General features: G+C 44.0%; 1 protein-coding gene across 1 annotated transcript in view; it reads right to left on the reverse strand.

Annotated features, from left to right (window-relative positions):
• Positions 1-19,682, reverse strand: part of VAPB (VAMP associated protein B and C) — a 55,032-nt gene extending 35,350 nt beyond the window's left edge. The window contains exon 1 of the mRNA XM_082361644.1: positions 19,329-19,682. Within this exon, the coding sequence (XP_082217770.1) occupies positions 19,329-19,386 (58 nt within the window). The 5' untranslated portion in view covers positions 19,387-19,682. The remainder of the gene's footprint in view (positions 1-19,328) is intronic.
• Between the last annotated feature and the right edge of the window lie 5,393 nt (positions 19,683-25,075).

The following is a 25,075-nucleotide window of genomic DNA, read 5'->3' on the forward strand; positions in this document are numbered from 1 at the left end:
TCCTGATGTAGCCACAATACTTTGGAACTCAAACTATGTGTTACCAAGCAAGTTATATGCCAATTTGATATATAATCTATCAGCTCTCAGCTTTCCAGGTATAAATTTAAAGTTATTAGCTCCATAACAGTTTTTTCCACTCTGCATAAAAAGAGCTATATTATTTTATACTCTTTTATAAACACAATTTAGGTACAATATCTCTCTTTTCTTCAACACTTCCAAAAAACAAGTTACCATATTTCATTTCAACTCTGAAAAGATTACCTTCTGGGAAGGTAATAATCTGTCTCCAGAAGCCCAGGACTGATGATGGATTTTGTTAGGACAATGAAATTATGCTTGAGGTTTCAATACAATAGACTCTGATACACAGAGTCTATTGTAAAAGTATATTATGATGGGAGAAATGGACACTGTAAAGTGAAAATCTGTTGGATATCTTTATAGACGTCTTTAAAATTTATCCTTTGACAGTCTATTTTCATTAAAGGTATCCTATTGCTTCCTACTTTCCCTAACCATCTGCAATGCACCAATCCTCACATTATTTTTGTTTATGTAAGGCTTCCACTTTCAGAATGTAAACTCCAAAAACACAGAGACTTTCCTGTCCCTCTTGCTCACCACTGATCATCAGTTTCCAGAACACTTCCAGACACAGCGCACATGCGCAACAACTATGCTGAACAAATGGGTAAAACGGCCATGCCACACTTCTACCTACTCTCAACAATGCTTCCGGTCTTCCCGCGCCCTCCCTCCTGGATGCACCGCCGGCTCCGGGGGAACGCGCGCCGAGCTGGCTACGGCTCCCTCCGCAGCATCATCCCCCTTTCCGCCTTCTACATAAGACTCAACACTGACGGACAGCTCATGGGTTCCTCTCCTGCCTGTTTCCCACCTGGAGTGAACCTCCACATGATTCAGCACTGGAAGGTCTGAGCCTAGAACAGCGCAACACACTGTTGCATTAAAGGGCTCAGTAAGTGTGTGCAGCACAAACGAACACCAGACTTCCTCAGAGGCGATTCAACTCTGATTCTGACACGTTTCCTATAAACGAACGCCTAGTCCATAACTCTGATCTGAAATCATGATATATTTTTGTTCATACACAAGTTGAAGGTACTAAAAATGTTCACTTGTGTCAATAATGCCTTCGTCATTATTATTCTATGATAATTTTGTTTAAAGTTGCCCCCTCTAAAAAAATGAAAAGCAGATTTCATAGTAACAGCTATTCAAAGACGGTAAGCTCTTAAATAACCATGAATTCAAGAGTAAGGACACTGGGAGATAATTTTTTTAAATCTATTTTCTTGATTTAATTCTTAGCTCACACATTAATTCAAAGCTTTAGAAACAAAAATAAAGCTTTGCAACCAATGTGCCTTTAATGGCAGACAGTGGATTCCAATATTTCAGCAGAAAGCCTAATTATGTATCTCTTATTTTGAAAGAACCACACATAAAGAACCCTACACATACACATAACTTTCCCAAAGAAATCTCAGAATGCAAAGTGTTCTAAATTAATAAAGTAACCTACCTGATATCCTCGGAGAAGGCCAGCTACTGAGAAACATCACACCCATTATTATAGCAAGAAAAATCAAAACCCAAGAATACCCACTAATGACGCCATCAAAGGCACACTAGACGTCAGCTTGATTGAGATAGACTATACCAACCTTTAAGGCTGCTTATTCAACTCACTAGTTTCCTAGCTCCTTTGGAGCAAAAAGAAATAAAACTCAGTCTCCCATCAACTCCATGGGTGGGAAAAACTAGCCCAAAAGGCACCCTACTGTAGTGTAAGAATCTAATGGATAAAGTACTATGGAAGTGTAAGATCAAACTGAGGAAAGCTACCTGCAAAAGACATAAAGCTGGACAGCAAGGAACACCTTAGGAAACTGAAGGATATTTGGAGCTTATGTTAACAGATAAGCAATTACTATTAGAATATACAAAAAACTCTTATTAAGAACAAATGTGTTGGGACTTCCCTGGTGACACAGTGGTTAAGAATCTGCCTGCCAATGCAGGCAACACGAGTTATGATCCCTGGCCTGGGAAGATCCCACATACCGCGGAGCAACTAAGCCTGTGTGCCACAACTACTGAGCCTGTGCTCTAGAGCCCGTGTGCCGCAACTACTGAAGCCCGCAGGCCTAGAGCCTATGCACCGCAACAAAGAGTAGCCCCTGCTCGTTGCAACTAGAGAAAGCCTGCACACAGCAATGAAGACCCAACACAGACCAAAAAATATATATATATATGTATATATATATAAAACAAATGTGCTAAATTCTTATGAAGGAATACTATACAGCAATTAAAATGAACTAGATCTGTATTTCAACAATAGATGGGTCTCAAAAAACATGTTAAGTGATACATACACCACAATACCACATTAGGTGATACAGAAAAAAAATGGAAATAGTTCACACTAAATTCCTCTGGAAAGTGAAGAAGAGATCTGGAGCATGAATGGGCAGATGTGGAGGACAGACATGTCTTCAAATTCTTGGTGAAGGTTTATTTATTAAAGAAAAACTTTACAACAAGTCTAACAAATTATTAACATTTAATTATTCTGTATTTGGGTGTTTATTAAATTATATGTATTTTTGTGTACTTACATTTTTTTCCCACAGGAAAAAAGCAATAGTTTAAGATCCAGACAATGTTCTGAGAGAATTTTCTTCTTGTCCAGAATGCTTTGTATACATAAAAATACTAGAATCCTGAATTGTGGAGTTGTTGAAAACCAATACACATACATCAATAGCCATTCTTGTGTAATTTTTATAAAAATCAAGGTTATTGTTTAAAACACGTTTAGAGTTGAAGTGGTCTTATTAATTCAAGACAAAGACCCAAACCCAAAATTCTGACAAAATCTATTGTAAAAACTTTGAAGACTAGAAGCCTTTACCCATCTAGAGATAAATTCTTTTTTTTTTTTCCTGAAATTTATTTATTTTATTTATTTATTTTTGGCTGTGTTGGGTCTTCGTTGCTGCGCGTGGGCTTTCTCTAGTTGCGGTGAGCGGGGCTACTCTTCATTGTAGTGCACAGGCGTCTCATTGCAGTGGCATCTCTCGGTGCAGAGCACAGGCTCTAGGCGCGTGGGCTTCAGTAGTTGCGGCACGTGGGCTCAGTAGTTGTGACTCACGGGCTCTAGAGCACAGGCTCAGTAGTTGTGGCGCACGGGCTTAGCTGCTCCGCGGCATGTGGGATCTTCCCGGACCAGGGCTCGAACTCGTGTCCCCTGCGTTGGCAGGCGGATTCTCAACCACTGTGCCACCAGGGAAGCCCTAGAGATAAATTCTATGACTACTTTCGTTAATGCAACATTTCTTTTCTAAATAGAAAAATGGCTAAAAGTATTACATAAGAGCTGAAGTTTCATACATTCTACCTATATCCAGCACTAAAACAGATTATTTTAGGTAATGGGACACCTGTCTAGTGTGAATTTTATATCAGTTCTAAAAGTATCTTAGACTCAGTTTTTTTCCAATGCATAATCTTTGACCCACTGACTAACAAACATCTAGTAATTTTTCTTTATTTAGGAGACCAAATTTGTGATTAGGGTGATCATGAAATTAAACAAAAAGATAAGCGATATTCTACTTCTATTAAAATTCTACCTGTAAAGGAGAGTGGCAAAACATGACATTTTTTTCCACACAAAGCAGGAAGAATCAAGACAGATATTATGCCCAAATGAGTTATATGCATGATTAGAGAGCAAGGGGTCCCAATTTCTCATGGTCATGGTTGTGGCTGGAACTTGACTGAGCTATAAATTAACAGTTCAAGTCAAGTGCCTAGAGTCAGTATCAGCAGAAGTAAAAACTTCCCCAAAGTGTTCAACCTTCAGTGGAGATGACAACACACGAAAAACCTCCACACCAAAATCAACACGTCCCAATTCACGCAGACACAGGGGAGTGAAGCAAAAACACACTTAGCATTCTGCACCGCTATGGTCCAAGTCGAATTTTCAATTTGTGAACAATGAGAAATAGCAGAATGTGGTTTATCAGTTAGTATGTAATCTGCTCTGGTTTCCTTTTCAATAGAGAACCTAAGTGGCTACACAAGTGAAAAGAGATTATCAACCAGGTCAGCAGCTTCTTAAACAAATTCAACAAGAGGCCAGGGAAAAAGGCTGTGACACTTGGATGAAAAATATCTTCTATTTTCCCCTTTCTCTGACTTTGGAAATCACACTCATTCTTCAAAGTTTTGCTCACATGTCCTCTCTTTTGGAAAGGCTTACCTCATCTCTCAGTTGGAAAAAATTATTCCTCCCTATACTGTGTTCTAACGATAAGCTGAGAATTGCCAAATTTATATCCACAGCCTGACCCTCTCCCCTGATGTCCACTTACAGCTGTACTAAGCATCTCAAGTTTATCATGGCCAAAGAGCAGACTCCCATTCCCCACCCCCAAACCCACTGCTTCCCATCTCAGGAAAAGAAACCACCATTCACCAAAATGCTTGAGCCAAAAGCAGTTACTCTGGTTTCCTCTCTTCCACTCCTGCTCCACATTTAACCTTTCAGCCAGCTCTACCTTCAAAAGAGATTTGGAATCTGAGCACTTCTCATCCCATTCTCTCCACTGCCACCACCCTGGTCCAAGCCACAGTCTCTTGGCCTGGGTTACGGATAACTGTATGGATTATGGATGGATAGATGGATTATGGACAACTGTGTGGATGACGGATGGGTGGATGGATGATAGATGGGTGGATGGATTACGGATAACTGTATAGATGACGGATGGATGGATGGATTACGTATAACTGTATGGATGACGGATGGGTGGATGGATGATAGATGGGTGGATGGATTACGGATAACTGTATAGATGACGGATGGATGGATGGATTACGTATAACTGTATGGATGACGGATGGGTGGACGGGTTATGGACAACTGTGTGGATTATGGATGGGTGGATGGGTTACGGATAACTGTATAGATGACGGATGGGTGGATGGATTATGGATAACTGTATGGATGACGGATGGGTGGATGGATGACGGATAACTGTATGGATGACGGATGGGTGGACGGGTTATGGACAACTGTGTGGATTATGGATGGGTGGATGGGTTACGGATAACTGTATAGATGATGGATGGGTGGATGGATTACGGATAACTGTATGGATGACGGATGGGTGGATGGATTACGTATAACTGTATGGATGACGGATGGGTGGACGGGTTATGGACAACTGTGTGGATTATGGATGGGTGGATGGGTTACGGATAACTGTATAGATGACGGATGGGTGGATGGATTATGGATAACTGTATGGATGACGGATGGGTGGATGGATGACGGATAACTGTATGGATGACGGATGGGTGGACGGGTTATGGACAACTGTGTGGATTATGGATGGGTGGATGGGTTACGGATAACTGTATAGATGACGGATGGGTGGATGGATTATGGATAACTGTATGGATGACGGATGGGTGGATGGATTACGGATAACTGTATGGATGACGGATGGGTGGATGGATGACGGATAACTGTATGGATGACGGATGGGTGGACGGGTTATGGACAACTGTGTGGATTATGGATGGGTGGATGGGTTACGGATAACTGTATAGATGATGGATGGGTGGATGGATTATGGGTGGGTGGATGGATTATGGATAACTGTATGCACGACGGATGGGTGGATGGATTACGGATAACTGTATGGATGATGGATGGGTGGATGGATGACGGAAGGGTGGATGGATTATGGATGGGTGGATGGATGACGGATAACTGTATGGATGATGGATGGGTGGACGGGTTACAGGTAACTGTAGCAGCCTCATGGCTCCCACACATACCACCATCCACACATTTCCCATAGCCTACTTTCCCCACACCGGCCATGGTCTTTTAAAAAGACTCCTGGTCAGAATCCTCCATGCCTTCCCACATCACAACAAAATCCTAAGTCCTTCCCGTGGCCTGTCTACCAAGAGCTCCTGCTTCCTCTCTGAGCCCATCTACTGCACCACTCCATCATTCCACCGCAGGCAAAGTGACGTGCTGCTCCTTGAACACACCAAGCCCATCACCATCCGAGGGCCATGCACCTGCCGTCCCCTCTCTCTCTAATGCTCTTCCCCCAGCTTGCACACTCATTTTACACAGGTCTCAGTTCAAACATCACCTTCTCGGAAACTCAGCCTTCCCCAGTTACCCTCTTTAAAACAGAACCCACTCCCAACCAAACCCCTTTATCCTGCGTCCACCCCGACCCCCTATTCAGCACCTACCATTATCTGCTACCATATTATACGTATTTCCCATCCTTTTATGTAATGCCCATCTTCCCCACTAGAAGGTTTTGTCAGTTTTTTCATCTCAGTGTCTCAAGTAGCCGGGACAATATTTAGCACATTGCAGGCATTCAGTAAGTAACTGACGACTGCAGAGTCCAGGTACTGTGCTAGGCTCTCAAGCTAGAGAGATGGCACTGCTGCTCCCGGCCAGAACCCTGAAAAGACAGAGTAAACACACTTGGAGAACCATCCCAGGACCCATCCAGAACTAATGAGTAAGAATCTCTAGGGTTGAGGCTCTGGAATGATGTATCTTGAAAAAAAAATTATCAAACAATAGTAACATTAGTTAATACTTAACAGGTCTATTCTAAGCACTTTACATGTGCTAATTCACTAATCCTCCTAACATACCACAAAGTGAAGAATCTGAGGCACAGAAGTTAAATACTTCATCCCAGGTCATATAACTTTTAGCTGGTAGATCCAGGATTCACATCCAAGCATTTTAGCCCCAGAGTTCACACTCTTAACTGCTGGGTTGTACACTACCTCTCATGGCACTGAATACCATGTGAAAGATAATGTATAAAGTTTTGTGTAAACACAGGAGGGTGGGGAGTTGAACACTGAGGGGAAGTCCCAGAGTTTGAAAAGATGAAGGAACGTACATTCTGAGTCGGAGGAAAAGCCCTGGTGTAAGCACAGTGTGGTGTGATCAAAGTGCAAGAGGCCTTTGTAAGGGAGACCATATGGCTGCAGAAGAAGGGGTTTGAGGGAAGGGAATGAACTGAGAACCCGGGGTGGGGGGGCGGGAAATCATGTCTGCTTATGCTTTTTAAAAGCTTATAGTTTAAGTAAAAATAAGCTGTAAAACTGTAAACTTACACAAGTCTGGTAATGAGCTCTGTGGAAGGAAATGAAAGGAAGAATATTAAAAATGACTCTAGGAAGGCAGGTATGAAGAAGGAAAATGGGTTTCCTTCTCCTCATGGGTTCTGAAAAGTATTCACCGCCTCTGCCAGCATTCAGGAGAAACCAGATATAAGAGGAGATGTACTCACACATCTGTGTGTGTGTGAGTGTTTAAATATTTTAGTTGTTTAAAATGGAGAATAAAAGCCGAGATTGTTTTAAAAATAAAGAAGTGTGACCCAGTTTTGAAAGGCTGTGATGCTGGCCTAAGAATTCTGAACACTAACCTGTAGGATTGAGGGAGCCAACGAAAATAAAGAAATGACATGATCAATTTCAATTTTTAGAAAATAACTCTGAAAAGTGTATCCAGGATAGCTTGAAGGGTGAGGGAAGTAGGGAGTAAATTAGAAACAGGGAGTTGGGACATGGGGCAATAATACTGAGGAGAGAGGGCCTACACTCAGGATATGGCAGTGGGCAGAAACAGAAGCAAAGGGGTGCAGGAGACGCTGTTGATGAAAATGGACTGACTAGATGTGAGCAGCGTGGGATAAGGGCAGGGAAAGACGAGGTTAGGATTTCTGGCTTACCCCTCTGGGTGCAAGGGCCATTCCCAAGATATGGCAGACACGATCAATGGGGAACGAGAGCATAAACCATGAATGCAGCGTGGAATATGGCAAGTCCTGAGGTGTTTTCATGACCACCAGATAGGCAGGAATGACGGGTAGGCAGATAGCCTAGAGATCAAAAGATCTGCTTGGAGATGGAGATTTGGAAGTTTTCTGCGTAGAAGTGAGAGCTGAAGGGATTATTAATGAGACAACACAGAGAATGCTTAAATGGAGAAAACTGAGGAGAGAAGTTTGGGGAATGTCAACATCCAGTAAAAGATGATAAACGGCTGGGCAGTTCACCAGAAAAGTCAAAGACAAAAGTCACAATGAGAAACCTGGTGAACTGAGAAGGGCTTCAGTGGAGGGGTAAGGAATGAGAATTGAAAGGAAAGTGAAGACGTAAACCAGTCACTGAGATTCACTGCTTCCAAAAATTTACCTGTGATGTACGACCAGGCATTTGCTTAAGTGGGGGAAGATCTGGAGGAACGTGATTTCTTTTTAGGAAGGGGAAACTTAAGCATGTTTGTAGGCACCGGGAAAGCATCAAGTAGAACAGAAAGTTGAGACACCAGAAATAGAGAGGCTGACTAATGGAGCAAGATACCACAAGTGATGGAAAAGGAATGGGGTAAAGCACACTAGGTGAACAGGTGGTGGAGGTGGTGCTGAGTCTCTGAAACAGGAGGGGAGGATGGTGAAAACATACGTTTGCAGAAGAGAGAAAAGTGACCAATACTTGGTAGAATAGCTTTATTTTATGAGTGAAAGGCACTATGTCCACATCGATCAGCGGCACACAGCAGGCCTTGTTGATGGGTTTCACCTTTCCTTTCCACAGAAAGTTTTCTTTTCTTCTTCCCTTCTCACATTTCTCAACCTGGACATTAACTCCCTGAGAACGTGCCTCGTGCCACGCATTACGCTAAGCACTGGGATCAGGGATAAAAGACATAGTCCAGAAAAGGCAAAGGCCCTGTTGATTAACAGGGAAGGCAGGCAAGTAACCAAACACAACTCACCACGGTAAGTGCAGGGGCACAGGGGACAGGCACAATGTGAGTGCAATGTCAGGAAATGACCTCAAAGTGCAGGGGGGAGCAGTGCGACAGGAGGAGGAATGAACTCACCTTGAGTGATGGAAACAACACATGCAAAAGCTCTACAACCAGGGAGAACCAAAGGCCAGAGCACAAGCATGAGGAAAGGTGATGCTGAAGAGGTCAAGGGCACAAATGATTTTCCAGGTCTTGTTAAAGAATTTAAAAGTTATTCTTTTGGCAATGGGTAGACATTTAAAAATTTTAAGAAAGCAAGAGAACTAACAAGAACCTGCTGTATAAAAAAAATAAAATTCAAAACTTCAAAAAAAAAAAAAGCAAGAGGTAAGCTGAGATTCGCACATTTGAAAGTGCCATCAATATGGAGAGAAGAAAGAGGACTCAGACAGGAAAACCAGGTAAGAAACTATTACAGTCATCCAGGAGAAAAATGAGGCAGCCATAGAGGGGACAAGGAAGAAGGGACAGAGCTGAGTCATGCGCTTTCTCAGTTTGAGTCGCTCCACTGTGTGGATGTGGGTACCATTCAAGGAGGTATGTGTAAGAAGAGGAGATTTGGAGAAAAAAGGAAAAGGGAGTGGGGAAGAATACATTTTGGGGCATGCTGCATTTGAAGTATCTGCAGCCCTACATATGGGCTCGGGTCAGGCCTAGGATCATTCGTAAATGCTGTTAGAAGCCAAGGGTACTGGCAGAAGAGCTCCCGGACGGGGAAAAAGGAAGACGGGTGGGGACACTGAGAGACAAAGAGAAGAGGAGCAAGAAGAGGGGGGGAAGGAAAACCTGCACCCCTCAGCCTCATCCACAGGACTCCATAAGGAGTGGGTAAAAATGGCCAAATGGGTGGAAGAAAGCCAAAAGAGGGTGATTAAGGAGGTGAAGGGAAGAGTGTCCAGTAGCCCAACGGCAACAGGTGTCAAATGCTACAGAGGGTACACAGGAGGTAAAGAATAAAAATACAATAACAGATGCAGTAATGAAGCAATAAAGTTCCCAGGCAATGACTTTGGGAGTGAATGGGTGGTGAGAAAACGGTGATTAAGACTATTTGCAGAAGCGTGCTAGGATAAGCTACTTCCAGAAGGGAGTAGCTAGGGAGAGCAAATGAGACAGAAAGCAGTTATTCTTTTTTAAAGGCAGGCAGGACAGCACTCAGACATTTACTGAAGAGGACTAATTGCCAAAGCGCTGTGCTCAAAGTTAGGCACGTAGAGAAAAAAAAAGAAACAATCTTACTAGGAAGGGCGGCGAAGGCAACAAAGGCGTTCATTTAAAAATTTTTTGAAAGAATAAAATAAGAGACCCAAATAAACTGACCAAGTTTTCTCTGGATTTCTCCAGATGACCTCTCATGTTTCTTCCACCTCCGCCTTCTCAGCAAGATTAGAGGTCAACTAGGCACCCACAGTAAACTGTGATCCTCCTGTCCCCAAGTTACATGAGAAGTTTTGAATGAGTGTATCTGCAGATCTTCCAAGGAGTGATTCATGGTTTTTCTTCATCCAATTAGTAAAGCAGTGTCTGACTTAGAAAAGGTCAAAAAGCACGGATTTAGATTTTCAGAGCAGTCCATCAGGATACACTTATATGCCAACAAATCAATTCAACCAACAGAATGAGAATTCAAATAAGCCTCCACAAGGACAAACTTTTGGTTTTTCAGCAAATCCCTCTTTTTATTCATGTGTATGCTTCTATTTCAAATGGTCAAACCAAACACCGAAAAGATGACCAAGTCCAACTTCTTTGGGGTTACTAGCAGAAGAAAACAATTAAGAAATGAATATATTCTATTAGTTACCACTAGGGAAAACTAAAGAAACAAAACCTATAGGAGCTTGCATTCTATAGCATGGAAGACAAAGCAATCAGTAAATAAAGCACAAGGAGAGGATAACATAAACAAAACATGCAGTGGTACACAATTTGTACAGTTTGAGGTGATGCAGAAAACACTGGAACTGGATAAGAATATCCAAGAATACTCAAGAAAGGTTACTAGAATATAGTGAGCTTTGCAACAGGAACAAGAGGGCTCATTAATTAAAGATTTGAGAGCCCACTAGTGCAAAGCAATGGTAGGTTCTAAGAGAAATACAAACTCCAGTTTCTGCCCTCATGGGCTTTCCATCTTTCTTCTTCAGCGAAAATAAATTTTCATCACACGTTTTCAAGACTAGCGCTGGCAGGAACACCAAGCGGCACTGAGTTCAAGCTTCCTCATCCAACAGAAGAGGAAATCAAAGCTGGGTGGGGAGGTGAGCTGAGCGCCTCTAAGTGACAGCCAGAGTAGGAACGGAAGCCTCCCTTTGTAATACAAAGCACACAAGCCTTAGAGGCTTGAAAGCCTGAGGTGCAAATTATGCATTCCACCAAGTGCTGGGCCCAGTTTCTCTCATTTTTAAAATGGAGATGATGATAATACTGGCTGTTTACCTAGATTTGAACTGCTTGTGACGTGGCTTGGAACACTTAGTTCCTTGGGTTCTCTAAAGGCTGGAGGGGGCTCCGAGAATGGAGAGGAAGAGAAGACTGACCTAGGTACCATTCCTTTCCTTCCCTTTTTTCTACTATACTGCAAATGTTGCTGAGTGATGTAATTAAAAGGCAAAATAGTACCCAATCAACCTGCACTGTTTGTGATGACAGACACTGAGGTAATAAAGGACTTGGAGTGGGGAGTGGGTGGTAGAAGGAAAGGTGTGGTGATAATATTAGCACATAATTTTCAACATTAATACATGAATGACACAATCAGAAGTGATCAAGTTAGAACAAAAGTTCTTAGGGGAAAACAGAATTAGTACAAAGATTTTTTTAATCAGTCGCTTTAACGTTCCAGAACAACTCTGCACTTCGTGGAAGCAGTGACAAAGAAGCCATTACTAGATTACAATGACAATTAAGCACCTTTCCTTCCTTTTTATATCTCGTTTCTCTTTCACGCCTCCTTCTGAATTCCCACTGTCCTATTTCCAGTCCTCCTTTCATCTTCCTAACAACATAATAAATAAGAAAATCCCGGGCCTTCCTAGTGAGCCACACTCCCACTAACTTTTTAAAGGGAGCAATACAGCCAACGTAATGATGAACAGCATGGGCTTTGCAGTCAGACAGATCTTGGTTCCAACCCCAGTTCTACCTCTAGTTCAGGTTATGAACCTGAGGACCATAACCATCTACTTCCTAGACCTGTTTTAAGAATAAATGAGCACTTACAGAAAAACGCCTAGCGCACATCACAGATCCCAAATCCCACCTTTCCTGTGAGGCTCAAACCCCAAAGCAGAATTAACAGTTTTTTCTAAGCTCCCAGGGAGGGACAGCCCATAAGTGTCCCATTTCCACGTTCTCCTCCATCCCCCCACCACCTGGAGGCTGGAAACTCTAAGGGCCGGGACTCCTCTCCAGTCCCCACTCCGGTGCCTGGCCCAAAGGAAGCTTTCAGGATGTGGTGACCAAACCAACCCTGAGTCACAGGTATGCTATACTCCGTCAGACAAGAGGGGGGTCATCTGTTCATGAGGTAAACCTCAAAGGATGAGCTGTGGAAAAGGAAGAAACCCCAAATACTCCCAATCGGACAATCATCTATTACGCACACAATCATCATACCCATGCATGTCTCTAAACCCTCTCCAATCTGATTCATATGCATGGATGTCATCATTTGGGGGAATGATGACTTCCCAAAGTATACCTCCTACAGAATAAAACAGCACTTTCTGATATTCACCTTGAGTTTTTCTCTTTCAACATCTGAGAAATCTCTGTTATATGTTAATTCACACTTATTTGTTTCTCTGCCTTTGTAGTCCCACTCGTAAGGTTTAAGGTAGCACCTATGAAGGTCACTTATTTCAGACCTTCCTATCTTAATAAGCACCCTTTTGAACTCTAAATTCCCACTTTACAAATGTGCAAACCTGTGAAATCTCTACCTATAAGTTTCACCCTACCTTCCAAAGACTTCAGAGCAGATCTGCAAATTACTCGAAAGTTAAATGTGTTCTAAATATACAGAATCATTAAACACCAACAATATCTGTTATAAAAAGTGAATATTCACAAGGTAAATCAAAGAATGCTTTGGAGTCACCAGCATGAACTTTTTAAAAAGTATGCTGAGAAATCCCTCCTAAACATTCCACAAATAATTCTTAATTAATTAATGTTCTTAAGAAATTATCCTGACAGCTCCTAACACTTCCTTAATGGTTAAAAATTCTCTGCCTCCCTCCCTCCAAAACGAAGCCCTTTATGAGTTCACTCTAGAGTCGATGTGAAAGAAATGGGCTTTGACGCCAGACAAACCTGCGTTGTTGCATCCTTGCACCACTGTTTACCACAGTGGCCTCATCCAGGAGCCGGCTCCCCAACCACTGAGTAACTCACATCACAGGACTGTGTTGTAGATTAACTAATAAGAGGAAGAACTAAAGCATCTACCGCGGTCCCTAGACTTTGTGGTCTACCTTCTGGAAACTAAGCATTTATCTTCTAGAAATGTTCATTCTTCCCTTACCTTTTCTTTCCTCTCATATTGCAAAATGAATGTCAGCTCCACTATGGCCACTGCTTTTAACTCCAGACCCACCCTACTGCGGGGTCTACTAAGTGGTGGACCTCCACCACTTAGCCCCTTACAAATATGCCCTCTGCTCCCAGCTCCCTTGGCACAGGGTTCTGTGCCTCTCCAATCCTTGAGCACCCTCCAGCCTTTAAAGACAGCCCAAGGAACTTACAGTCATAAAGGTTACAAGCCACATCACACGCAATTCAAATCTAGGTAAACGGTCCAGGGGGCCATAACATTGTCTTCAGGTACAATCCAAAAGACAAAACAGTCTCAATCTCTTTCTCCCCCAAAATATTTATTTCCCTAACACCCCTCCCAAATAGGCTAAGGTTGTAAGATCCTACTGAAATGCCAACTGGATACTAATTCAAACACATCATGGGTACCTGTGAGAATGTGTGCACACCAGCAACACTTTAGGTGCCCACATGGGCGTGCACACACAAACACAGCCAAAAGCCTGACTGAAGACACTACTTGACACAGATGAAAAGAAACAGTAACCTGCTAGTCAAAAACTGATAATAACCCCTCTGAAAGGATGAAGGAAAACTCTAGGAAGGTATTTCTATACCTTTACAGTTTTGTGCCATTAATGCTAAATTATTAAAAGAAAGCACTTCAAGATTTTTCCCTTGGGACTATGGCATTTTCTCAATGATTTTTTTTTTTTTTCCATGCAAGGGGGAAAATCCAAAAACACATTAAGGCATTGTTTCTAGACATCAACAGCTTTTGTTAAAACAACATATTTAACATTTTGAAAAACAGATATTCTAGAGATACTATTTTGCCACACTGGTATTTTTAAAAATAGTCTTAAAATGACTGTCAAGTTCAGTAATTTTGTTCCCATAATGAAGTTCTTTAAACAACTGTTGTTTTTGTAAAGCTAGCAGCCTAGGTCTGTCAGGTAAAAACTTCAAAGAATGTGCACATCCACCGAGCAAGGGCCAAAGCAATCCTGGATATGCTATGCTGATGACAGCCTGAGAGGGGCCTAGAATGATAGAAAAGGAGGAAGCAAGCCTGGAAACCATAATGCAACTTTGTTGTTAACACAATCCCCAGTGCAAAATAACTGCTCAGAAGGCTTTTATTTTATTAAAGACACTCAATGGCAACCTTGTCTTGACTAACGGAACTCAGCACTCTTTGTGTTCGTCTTTCTTGTCATCTTGCTGAAAGCTTTGCTCATTTGTTCCAAATCATGGTCATCCTGCAGATGGCAAATTTTTCAAATACAAGTGGGAGATATATGATGCAATCTTGGAGATAATTCCTTATGTCAAAATTCAAGTTTCAGGTTCTAAAAATCAAGCCTAAGGGTAGTATTTGAGTATAACCAATATAGTTTACTCCCTTGATTCCTCCCCTAATTTTCAGCTACTTAGTGGTAATATTACAGGGTCAAAGTTCTCAGTATTTTGCCTTCAGCACTGGAAGGAAAGATGCTATATAATTTTAATAAATAAAAGATAGTGTTAATAATGTTTAAGAGCTCACCTCTTTAATAAGCATCAATTCAGACTAATTATTTTAATAAATCCACACTTGGATGCAAAGCTACCAGGTTTACTATGAAGAAAACTGTGTCCACGTTACAACCGCACACAACAAGGAACTATCACCATATAAGCACACAGCCGAGAACTATCCATCTCTTCCTTAAGGAGTTAACTGCGAAGAAGAGAAGTAAGTAAGCGGGTAAAAGTAAGTTAACTTCTACTTCACATTCTTCTCCCAGGAACAAAAACTCAGAAGTAAGTAACACAATCTATGAAGATTTAAGTTTGACTAAGGGTTGGTAAGTTTAATGCCACTTGCTTCTGATAAGCAAGCTGGTTAATAATTAAATAAATGAAGATAATCTATTCAGGATGGATTTAAACCACTACCATAAAGAATCTTAAGCACACTGCTGACATTTTGTTGTGCTGTAAAACACAGTCTCCTCTACGTGATCATGAAATGTTAAGGAAATCAGTGCTATGCTAAAACTAGAGAATTAATGCTGTAATTAGCATCTGAAAGATAATTACTGCATTGAACAGACTATATCTACAAGGTGTTATATTTTTTAGCTTCCTAAATACTAAACTTCACGTTAACTTAAGAGGGTGAACTAATGATTCTAAGCACACTTTCCTTATACAAAAGAGACTGTCCCTAACCTATCTACCCAAGTTCCTATTTCCTCCCCAAAGTGGTAATCAACCACACCAATCCAGTGGTGCTACCCCACCTGTGACCCACACTGACCAACAGCAGGACTACCTGAGACTTCTAGAAGGCCACTGGTTTAGTCACACAACAAAGCAAAAGTAATGGGTCCACAGCAGGTTTAAATCTTAACTAATCAGCTCATGAGGACAGTTAACTGACCATTCTCAGGTGACAGTATCACGAAATGGGGGAGAATGCTAGGATGTGAAGAAGGATTAAGAGTCCTGGGCATTGACCAAGAAAATACAAGACATACTACTTACCATGGATGGAATCAATGGAAGGGGGAGGGGAGGAGAAAGAAAAGAGATACAAAATGCCCTGAAAGTGGCTCATTCAAAAAGCTCTCATTGAGCTGGGCAACAAGTGGGACCTCAGAGTGAAAAAGAAAATGATTTGGCCTTGGAAGAGGTAAGAGCAACAGAATGGGCAACAATGCAAAGCACACACCTCACAGGTTTTAAGAGCCCTTAACTCTTTCAGAAAGGTGTCCCCACTCCAAAGAGATCCTCCTGTTTCACCAAGGCAAATGTCACAGTGTCATGCTTCTTTCAGGAGGCCAGGAATCTTTCTCCTTTTGACACTCAACACAACGCAGCATGGCACTTTCTATAAGACTGAACGAGGTCCTGTAAGTCTCTGTCCTCTTTTCTTCTGCAACATCCTTAACTTCAAAAGAATCACACAAAATGCCCAAGACGAAAAAGAATCCAACATATACAACCCCATATCATTTTAGGCTGCACTTAAAAGATGACTAATCTTTTTCCTCTGGATGACAGGCATGTTAATTATTATCTTCTTAGGAAAAGTCAGCTTACGAGTTTGATTCACCTAAGTGAACCGTCTGAAGTCAGAATCATCACCCCAAGTAATCTGGAAGACACCAGTTAAATGTGCCAGTTCTCATCCTGAAACGAAGGCTGTCTATACAGCAAAACAGGGTATTGAGCCTCTATTCTGATTTCACAATCTTAGTCCTCAGTTTAAAACTAACCAACAAATAAATCATAAAGTGGTTTACATATGCCTGCAGATGCCTCTTCTGAAGCCACAAGCCAACAGCCTTCAACAATTTGACACCGTAACTTTCCTGGATCACTTCCCTAGCAAAAATATCCAGTGACTTTGGCCATCATTACTTTGGTCAACCCAGGGCCAGAGACAGATCACTCTTCTTTGCCATACCTTTCAGGTAAAGAAGTTGAAATGATGAAACCAGTGGTGTAAATACAACCAATCTCTGCATAATATTGCACATTTACGAAGCAGCTGAACAGCCATAATACCAACAAAACTTTCTACACGAGGCAAGGGAGATATGAGCCCCATTCCCATGGAGTAAAGAGTAATCCCAGGCTTTGGGGAGCAAAGTGGCCAGCCCAAGGTCAAACATCACTAAGTAAAAGAAATGGGACAAAAACTTTAATTTTCTCCAATTAGTGCCTCTTTCTATAACATCACATTAGAGGAGAGTGTATGTACTAGGGGTGGGGTTAAGGCTGCAGGGGATCAATCAAGGAAGAACTAGCCGAGGAGACACGGCACGATATGAACTTGGACACTGGCTGTGTCTGTGCACAGAGGCCTTAGAAGACCTGGTTCGTGTCTACCAGGCAGCCTCATCTCCTCCTCTGCCTCGTGACCCCAACAAATGCTCTTTGTCACTGTCATTCCGAAATACTACTGGCATCCCAAAGGAGCCCAATCATCTCAGTCTTCGTGCCTCTGTACATGCAATTTCCTCCACCTGACATGCTCCCCAACCATTTCTTCTTTTCACCTGCTTCCATTCGACCTTAAACTCTGCTCAAATGACACCTCCTTCAGGAGCTGACCTCCTTAGAGCTCTCAGAGTACTTTGGATTACCTTGTTTCACTGCACTGTTCTGGCTGATTCTGTCATCTGCTCTCTTCCCTAGACCTAAGTTCTGGGGTGGGGGGTTGAGGGAGAGCAGGGGCCTACACGTGATGTGACTCATCTTCTCCTGGCACCTGACACGTGGAGCAGGCACTGAAATGCCTGTGGACTAAAGGAATGAACGTGCCAGTCCCCAGGAGTAGCTAAGCCAGGCTTCCAGGGTAGAGGACTTCAGACAACTCAAGTGGAAACCATCACCCTCCACGTTCACCTGAGTTACCTGGATTCCTTTCTCAGGCGGGTTGCTCTAGAAGGCGATGAGAACATCACATAAGCTACAGCATGGTGGTAGAATTACAATCCATGTTAAGTTTTTGGGGTGTTTGTTTTAACTGGGAAACCTTCAGTTGTTTACACATTTGGAGTCACTTCCAAATGTGACAAACTGGAGATTGTTAACCTGGGACGCTAAGTGACAGCCACAGCACTGGAGTATTTCCCAGGGGTCGGACAGCATAACCCTTAAACAGCGTCAACTCTGAAGTCTGGGTTCAAATGTGCCATTTGCTAACTGAGTAACTTTGGGTCAGTTACCGGACACTACCTCCTGCCGGTACATTTAAAGAGGGGTGCCTTGTGGCCAGCAGGCATTCCCATGCCACAGACATCTATCGAGCGGCTACCCTGGGCCAAGTGCTGGCGACACAGCGGCGACCTGGCCGTCCAACGCAAGCATAGTCTCACCATGCCAGCCTGTCTTATTTCCTGCACAGCACTTATTACCACTACCTGAAACACTCTCGTGTGCTGGCTTGTCGCCCCTCCCTACAAGGTCAGCTTCACAAGAGCAGGGGTCTTGTCTGTCTTGTCCATTCCTCTCTCTCAAGGGCCAAGCGATGTCTGCTACACAGTTACTCAGTCCCTTTGGAAAGAAGGAATGGCCAAGTCAGATGAAATCCCCCGGCGCTGATATTTTGCTGGAGAAAGTAGGGGGAAAAGATTAAAAATAAAGGTACACATTTCAAGGGGCTCTGGCTCGCCACAAACACATGTGGCCCCCTGGGCTTCCTCGGGCTCCAGTCCCAGGCGGCTCCGGGGAGGAAAAAGATCTCGCCACCCTGACAGCCCCGCACGACTGCAGAGACGTGAGCAACGGGCACGAGGAAGGCAGGAGAAGGAAAGCTGGGCCACACGTCCCGTCGGAACGTCTGCGGACGTTCCTTTCGTTCATTTGCTCAACAGGTACTTATTAGGCTCCTAAGGCGTGCGGGGCATAAAGCAGAGACGTGACAAAGTCCTGCCCTCATGGAGCTTCCCTTCTATCATACAGACACGGTACACAAGTGCGTAAAGTGGTCCTTTCAAGGAGTGGTAAAGTGCCGAGCTGCCACGAGCAGTTACGCGACAGGGGACGGCCGGTCAGCGAGAGGCGACCTCTGACCCGGGACCTGAGCCTCCTCGGCACAGGCGGCCGCCGGGGCCCACACTCAGTGAGGAGGCCGCACACGGGACAAGAACGGCCACAGCGGCAACGAGGCGACTGTGTCGAGGGCGAGGCGCGGGAGGCTGCGGAGGAGCAGGCCCTGGACTCCCGCGCCGGACGCCGGGCCCTCGGGGCCCGGGGAGCGCGGGCGGGCGGGCGCCGCGGCCGGGAGGCCGACGTCACCACCGCGCCGCCGGGCCCTCCGGAGCGCGGGCCGGAGCGGGGGCGCGGGGCGGCGGGCCTCCGGGCTTACCTCGGAATTTGAGCTCGTGCTGCGGCTCGAGGCTCAGGACCTGCTCCACCTTCGCCATGTTCCTCGGCGGCGGGACACCTCGGGCGGGCAGACCCCTGAGAGGTCACCTGAGGCGGCAGGCGTGAATGCTGCGCCCACTTTAAATTTGGAAAGGGGCGGGGGCCGGCCGGGGCGCGGGCGGGGGTCGCCTACGGGGTGCGCGCGGGGGGGGGGGGCCGGCCTACGCGGTGCAGGCGCAGGGGCGGAGGGCGAGGGCGAGGCCGCGGTGCCCAGCGAGCGCACGGCACGCACGCACGCACGCACGCAGCGACGCACGCACGCACGCAGCAGGGCGGCCGCCACGGCCCGGCGCGCGCTCGGGCGGTGGAGAGCTGAGCGCGCCGAGCCCCCTATCGGGCAGTGCGCAGGCGCGGCGCTTGCCTCGGGGGCGGAGCTGCCGGACGGCAGGGGGTGGGGCGTTGTGCAGGTCCGGGGGAGGGGCGGGTGCGGGACGCCCAGAATTGAGGACCGTCCCCCTGAAGATTATTTTTTCAGCGCCTGTGGGGGCCAGGCTTTGTGTTAAGTGCTTTACTCAATAATAATAATTAATAAGAATGAACTTCCACTTTCCCCTGCTAATGTGGTGCCAGGCATTTAGAGATTTTGAATAATAATGAAAGTACTATTTATTCTTATTATAAATATGACGTCTATGGGTGAATGATGTGTGCTAGGCACGATGATGTATGGTAAACAATAAATATAAATTTAGTAAGCTACCAATTATTGCTTGCTTATTTTGTGCCACTCTGCTGAACGCTTTGGATAACAACAGCATCAATTATAATGAATAAAAGCTACTCTACATTAGATGTTTACTATGTAACAAGCACTGTGCTGAATCCTGTGCTACTAAATGCAGCAAATATTTAGAAATACAATGATCAGAAACATTGACCTGGTTCCTACCTTCTCACTAGAGCCCATAGGAGAGGCAGCCTTTGAATAAATAACTGCACAAAAAAAGTACACGATTAAAAATTACTGAGACCCCTGGACTTCCCTGGTGCTACAGTGGTTAAGAATTCGCCTACCAATGCAGGGGACATGGGTTGGAGCCCTGGTCCAGGAAGATCCCACATGCCACAGAGCAACTAAGCTGGTGAGCCACAGCTACTGAGCCAGTGCTCTAGAGCCCACGAACCACAACTACTGACCCTTTGTGCCTAGAGCCCGTGCTCTGCAACAAGAGAAGCCACTGCAATGAGAAGCCCACGCACTGCAACGAAGAGTAGCCCCTGCTCGCAGCAAGCAACAAAGACCCAACAGAGCCAAAAATAAATAAATAAATAATTTTTTAAAAAAAGAAAATTAGACCCCATATCTGCTTGGCCTCAAAAGTGAGCACTCTACCTCATTATTGACATTTAAATTTTACTCTGTTATGTAATGTTTACTACATAAAATATGTATTAATATTCTCCTTTTCATATATAGACGAAACACAGCAAATAGCTAACACTGACCCTACATGGCAGGCATATGGGGATTCTTTGTACTATTTTTCCCACTTTTCAGTATGCTTGGAATTCTTCATAATAAAAAGGTTTTTTTAAAGATAATCTTTGTCTTTTAACTACAGCATTTGGTCCATTTATACTTACTATATTTATGATATATATGGATTTATTTCTACAGTCTTATTTTGTGCCTTCTATTTGTCATGACTGTTTTTTCTTTTTCCTTTCCTTTTGCTTCTTTAAGGCTGATTTTTTTTTTCTCATTCCACTTTTCTTCCTCTTATATACTCTATTTATGTTGTTTTAGTGATTACTCTTTACTTTGCTCCCTGAAAATAAAAGCACTTAGGCATACTTTAATAACCCATCCCCTAAATTATATGCCTTAATTATAGTATATTTTAAGTTTAACCTTTTCCTTTTTCACCAGTGAGTCATTACTAAATTGTTTATATAGTCAATGTTAGTTTAGACTCAACCACACAGTTACCAGTTTCTTTGCTCATCTTTTCTTCTTGTATCTCAGAACTTACAACCAGGATCACTTTCCTCGTGCCTGAAGTAGAGCCTTTAAACTCTATTTCAGTGAGTTTGTTGGAGCAAATGCTATCAGTTTTTGTTCATCTGAAAATTACTTTATTTTTCCCTTGTTCTTGCAAGATATTTTGGCTGGTTTACTAGAGGGACAATTGTTCTCTCTCAGGGCTGAGGATGCCACCACTGACTTCCAGCTCCCGTTGTTACTGCTGAGGTTTCAGATGACAATCTCCTCATTATTCCTTCAAAAATAATCTGTTTTGGGCTTCCCTGGTGGCTCAGTGGTTAAGAATCCACCTGCCAATGCAGGGGACACGGGTTCAAGCCCTGGTCCGGGAAGATTCCACGTGCCACAGAGCAACTAAGCCCGTGCGCCACAACTACTGAGCCTGCGCTCTAAAGCCCACGAGCCACAACTACTGAGCCCGCATGCCACAACTACTGAAGCCTGCACACCTAGAGCCCATGCTCCGCAACAAGAGAAGCCACGACAATGAGAAGCCCATGCACCGCAACTAAGAGTAGCCCCCGCTTGCTGCAACTAGAGAAAGCCTTGTACAGCAACAAAGAACCAAAGCAGCAAAAAATAAATAAATAAAATAAATAAATTTTTAAAAATATAAAAAATAAAAAGTTTTTTCCTGTTGTTCTGGGGTTCTGCAGTTTTATCACAATGTATCTTTTAATTTATTGTCTTAGCCCATTCTATACGGTAACAAAATACCATATAGACTGGATGGCTTAAATAACGACATTTATTTCTCACAATTCTGGAGCCTGGGAAATTCAAGATCAAAGCACCAGCAAATTCTGTGCCAGGCAAGAGCCCACTTTCGGTTCATAGTCAGCTATTTTCTTGCTCTCTGGGGTCTCTTTTATAAGGGCACTAATCCTATTCATGAGATCTCCCTGCTCATGACCTTATCACCCCAAAGACCACAGGTCCTTAATACCATTATTCAGGAATTGGGTTTCAGCGTATGAATTTTGGGGAGGATACAAATGTTCAGTCTACAGCATTTATCCTGCTTGAATTCCCGAGGGTTTCTGAATTTGTTGACTTGTATCTTTCATGGTTCTGGAAAATCCTCAAACAACATTTTTTAAATTTTTTAAATTGTTGTAAAATACACATAGCATATAATTTACTATCTTAGTCATTTTAACTGTACAGTTCAATGATATTGAATACGTTCTCATTATTGTGCAACCATGACCACCAACCATCTCCAGAACTCTTTTCATCTTGCAACTAGAACTCCACACCCAAAAAACAATAAGTCCTTATTCCCCTTCCCCACAGCCCCTGGTAATCACCATTCTACTTTCATTCTCTATGAATTTGACTACTCTAAGTAAGTGGAATTGTACAGTATTTGTCCTTTTGTGTCTGGCTTATTTCACTTAGCATAATGTCTTCAAGATTCACCCATGTTGGAGCATGTGTGACAATGTCTCTTTTAAATGTTACTTTAGTCCATCTTCTCACTCTTTTCTCCCAGAAGTCTGACTAGTAGTTTATTCAACCAGTATTTTTCAAACTGCAGGTTGTTTCCCAAAGGTGACATAAAATCAATTTAGTAGGTTGTTACCAGCACTGAGAAGGAAAATGAACAGAAACTATCAGAGTGTGTTATATTTATTCATGAAACTTTTGTTTCAGTTGTATTTACTAACATACCTATACATGTAACCATGTAGTGAGTTACAAATAAAATGCATTTATTAGACCGTCTCATACCGTTCTCTGTGTCTCTTTGCCTCTCTGTCATAGCTTCATCTCTCATCTCTGTGTCCCATATTGTGGCTATTTCTTCAGATCTCTCTTCCAGTCAGTAATTTTCCCTTAGACTGCTGATAAACCTGTTCTAGGAGTTTTTCATTTCCGTTATTTTTTTTTAAGCCTCTAAGTTCTATTTTATGCCTTTATACAACTAAGGATCACATTGGCAGGTCTCTAACATTGGTTCCAGGCCCCCCTCCACGCAGGGAATGGTGCCGTACTGGGGTTTTAGTGTTGGTCTCCGCTGTTGTCACTTTAGGCAGTGGCAGTGGCCAGGTCAGCTTGATGAGGGGAAGTCCATGTTCTTGGGCCCATGCAGAGCTTCCACACCTGCTACCATGAACACTTTTAAGTAAACTCAGTGTACAAGCGATGGCAGGGCTGGCCCAGAATGTGTCAGCCTGTCCAGTGGATTATTACCGAGTCACTGATGCCCGTGGGTGGGCATTCACACGGGACACTGGAAATACCTTCACACTGTGCTCTTCCTGGGGGGCATCCACGTAACCCCTCCCCACACCTCCTTCTCACGAAATCCGGTTCTGCTGTATCTGTTCCTGGCCACCCACTCCCCAGGGGTCAGTGTACATCTGTGCCTCTGGTCGTCTCTCAGCCAGACAGAGTAAACATCTACATGTACTGCCTGAGATTCTGGAACATCTATGGATTCCATTTATGTTGTAATTCTGCAACCTGACCAATTAAATCTGGGCTATGATTTTCAGCAAGGTTGAAAACCTACAGCTACAAGAAATAAAGGATTATTTTAGGGCTCTGTAGAATCTCTCTGGCTTTCCAAGCGTGACTTAAGCGGAGAGGTTAAAGAGCTTGTCATTTTCTTTCCGTAACAGTTCCAGGAGGAAATTCCCTGGCCACAGTGGTTAGGACTCTGCACTCTCACTGCCAAGGGCCCAGGTTCAATCCCTGGCTGGGGAACTAAGATCCCACAAGCCATGTGGCCAAAAAAAAAAAAAAGCTCCAGGAACTCAGTTGCAGCCACCCACCCCCACACACACAGTCCCGTGGTCATCACTGCCACGTCAGGGGTAGCAGCCCCTCGGCTCTCCCGGGCCCTTGCTGCTGTGGGCACTACATCACAGTCAGATGCAGATGTGAAGGCAAGTAGTAGTGACGCCACTGCATATTACTTGTAGATTACTTGTAACCCACGCTGGACGCTAAACTGACTCTCTGGGATAACAATAACTGATTTGTAGTTTGGGCAGATTTCTGTGTTGCAAACACTCCCCCCACGACCGATTTTAAGCCACCTATGGAACATCGCGGGACACAGAGCTAAAAAAGATGCACCGTTGGCTTCTGCGAGCTGGTCCGAGCCCAGCACACCCTTGCCTCTATTCCACACCCCGTGGGCACCACAGTCAAGCATGAGGATGTGGCTAAGTCAGCCCCAGAATCCCCTCTTGGAGGGTCTGTTTCCTGGGACCACTCTTGGTACAAAGCGCTCTATCAGTCAAGGTCCAGCCAGGAAAGCAGAAATTACAGCAGTTATTTTGACAAAGATAATTTAGTATGAGGAAATGGTTAATCAGGTAAGGGGGAACTGTAAAAGCCAGAAGAGGAAGACGCCGAGGTATCGCAAGGGTAGTGGGGCGGGGGGCAGGGGAACATAGGCAAGGTGTCGGGTCATTAGACCCCAGGAGCTCAGAGGAGAGGCTTGTGCAAGTGGGAGCAGACAGACCAGTGCCGGGGCCTCTGAGGGGATGCAATGCGGATACTTCTGGGATCACCCCCCAAAAAGTAGCAGGCTGCTGCCAGGTGGAGGGTGGCTGCTGAGGTGACAGTAACAGGAACACCCAGCAGACAGGAGGGGCAAGACGCCCTTCCCAGCCCTCCTGCCTTTGGGTCTTCCTCAAGCGCCTGTACTGAGGGAACCGGACAGGAAAGCAGCTGCCTGAGGAGAAGGG

This window comes from Balaenoptera borealis, assembly GCF_965194805.1.
Source record: "Balaenoptera borealis genome assembly, chromosome: 16".
In the NCBI taxonomy this organism is placed as follows: Eukaryota; Metazoa; Chordata; class Mammalia; order Artiodactyla; family Balaenopteridae; genus Balaenoptera; species Balaenoptera borealis.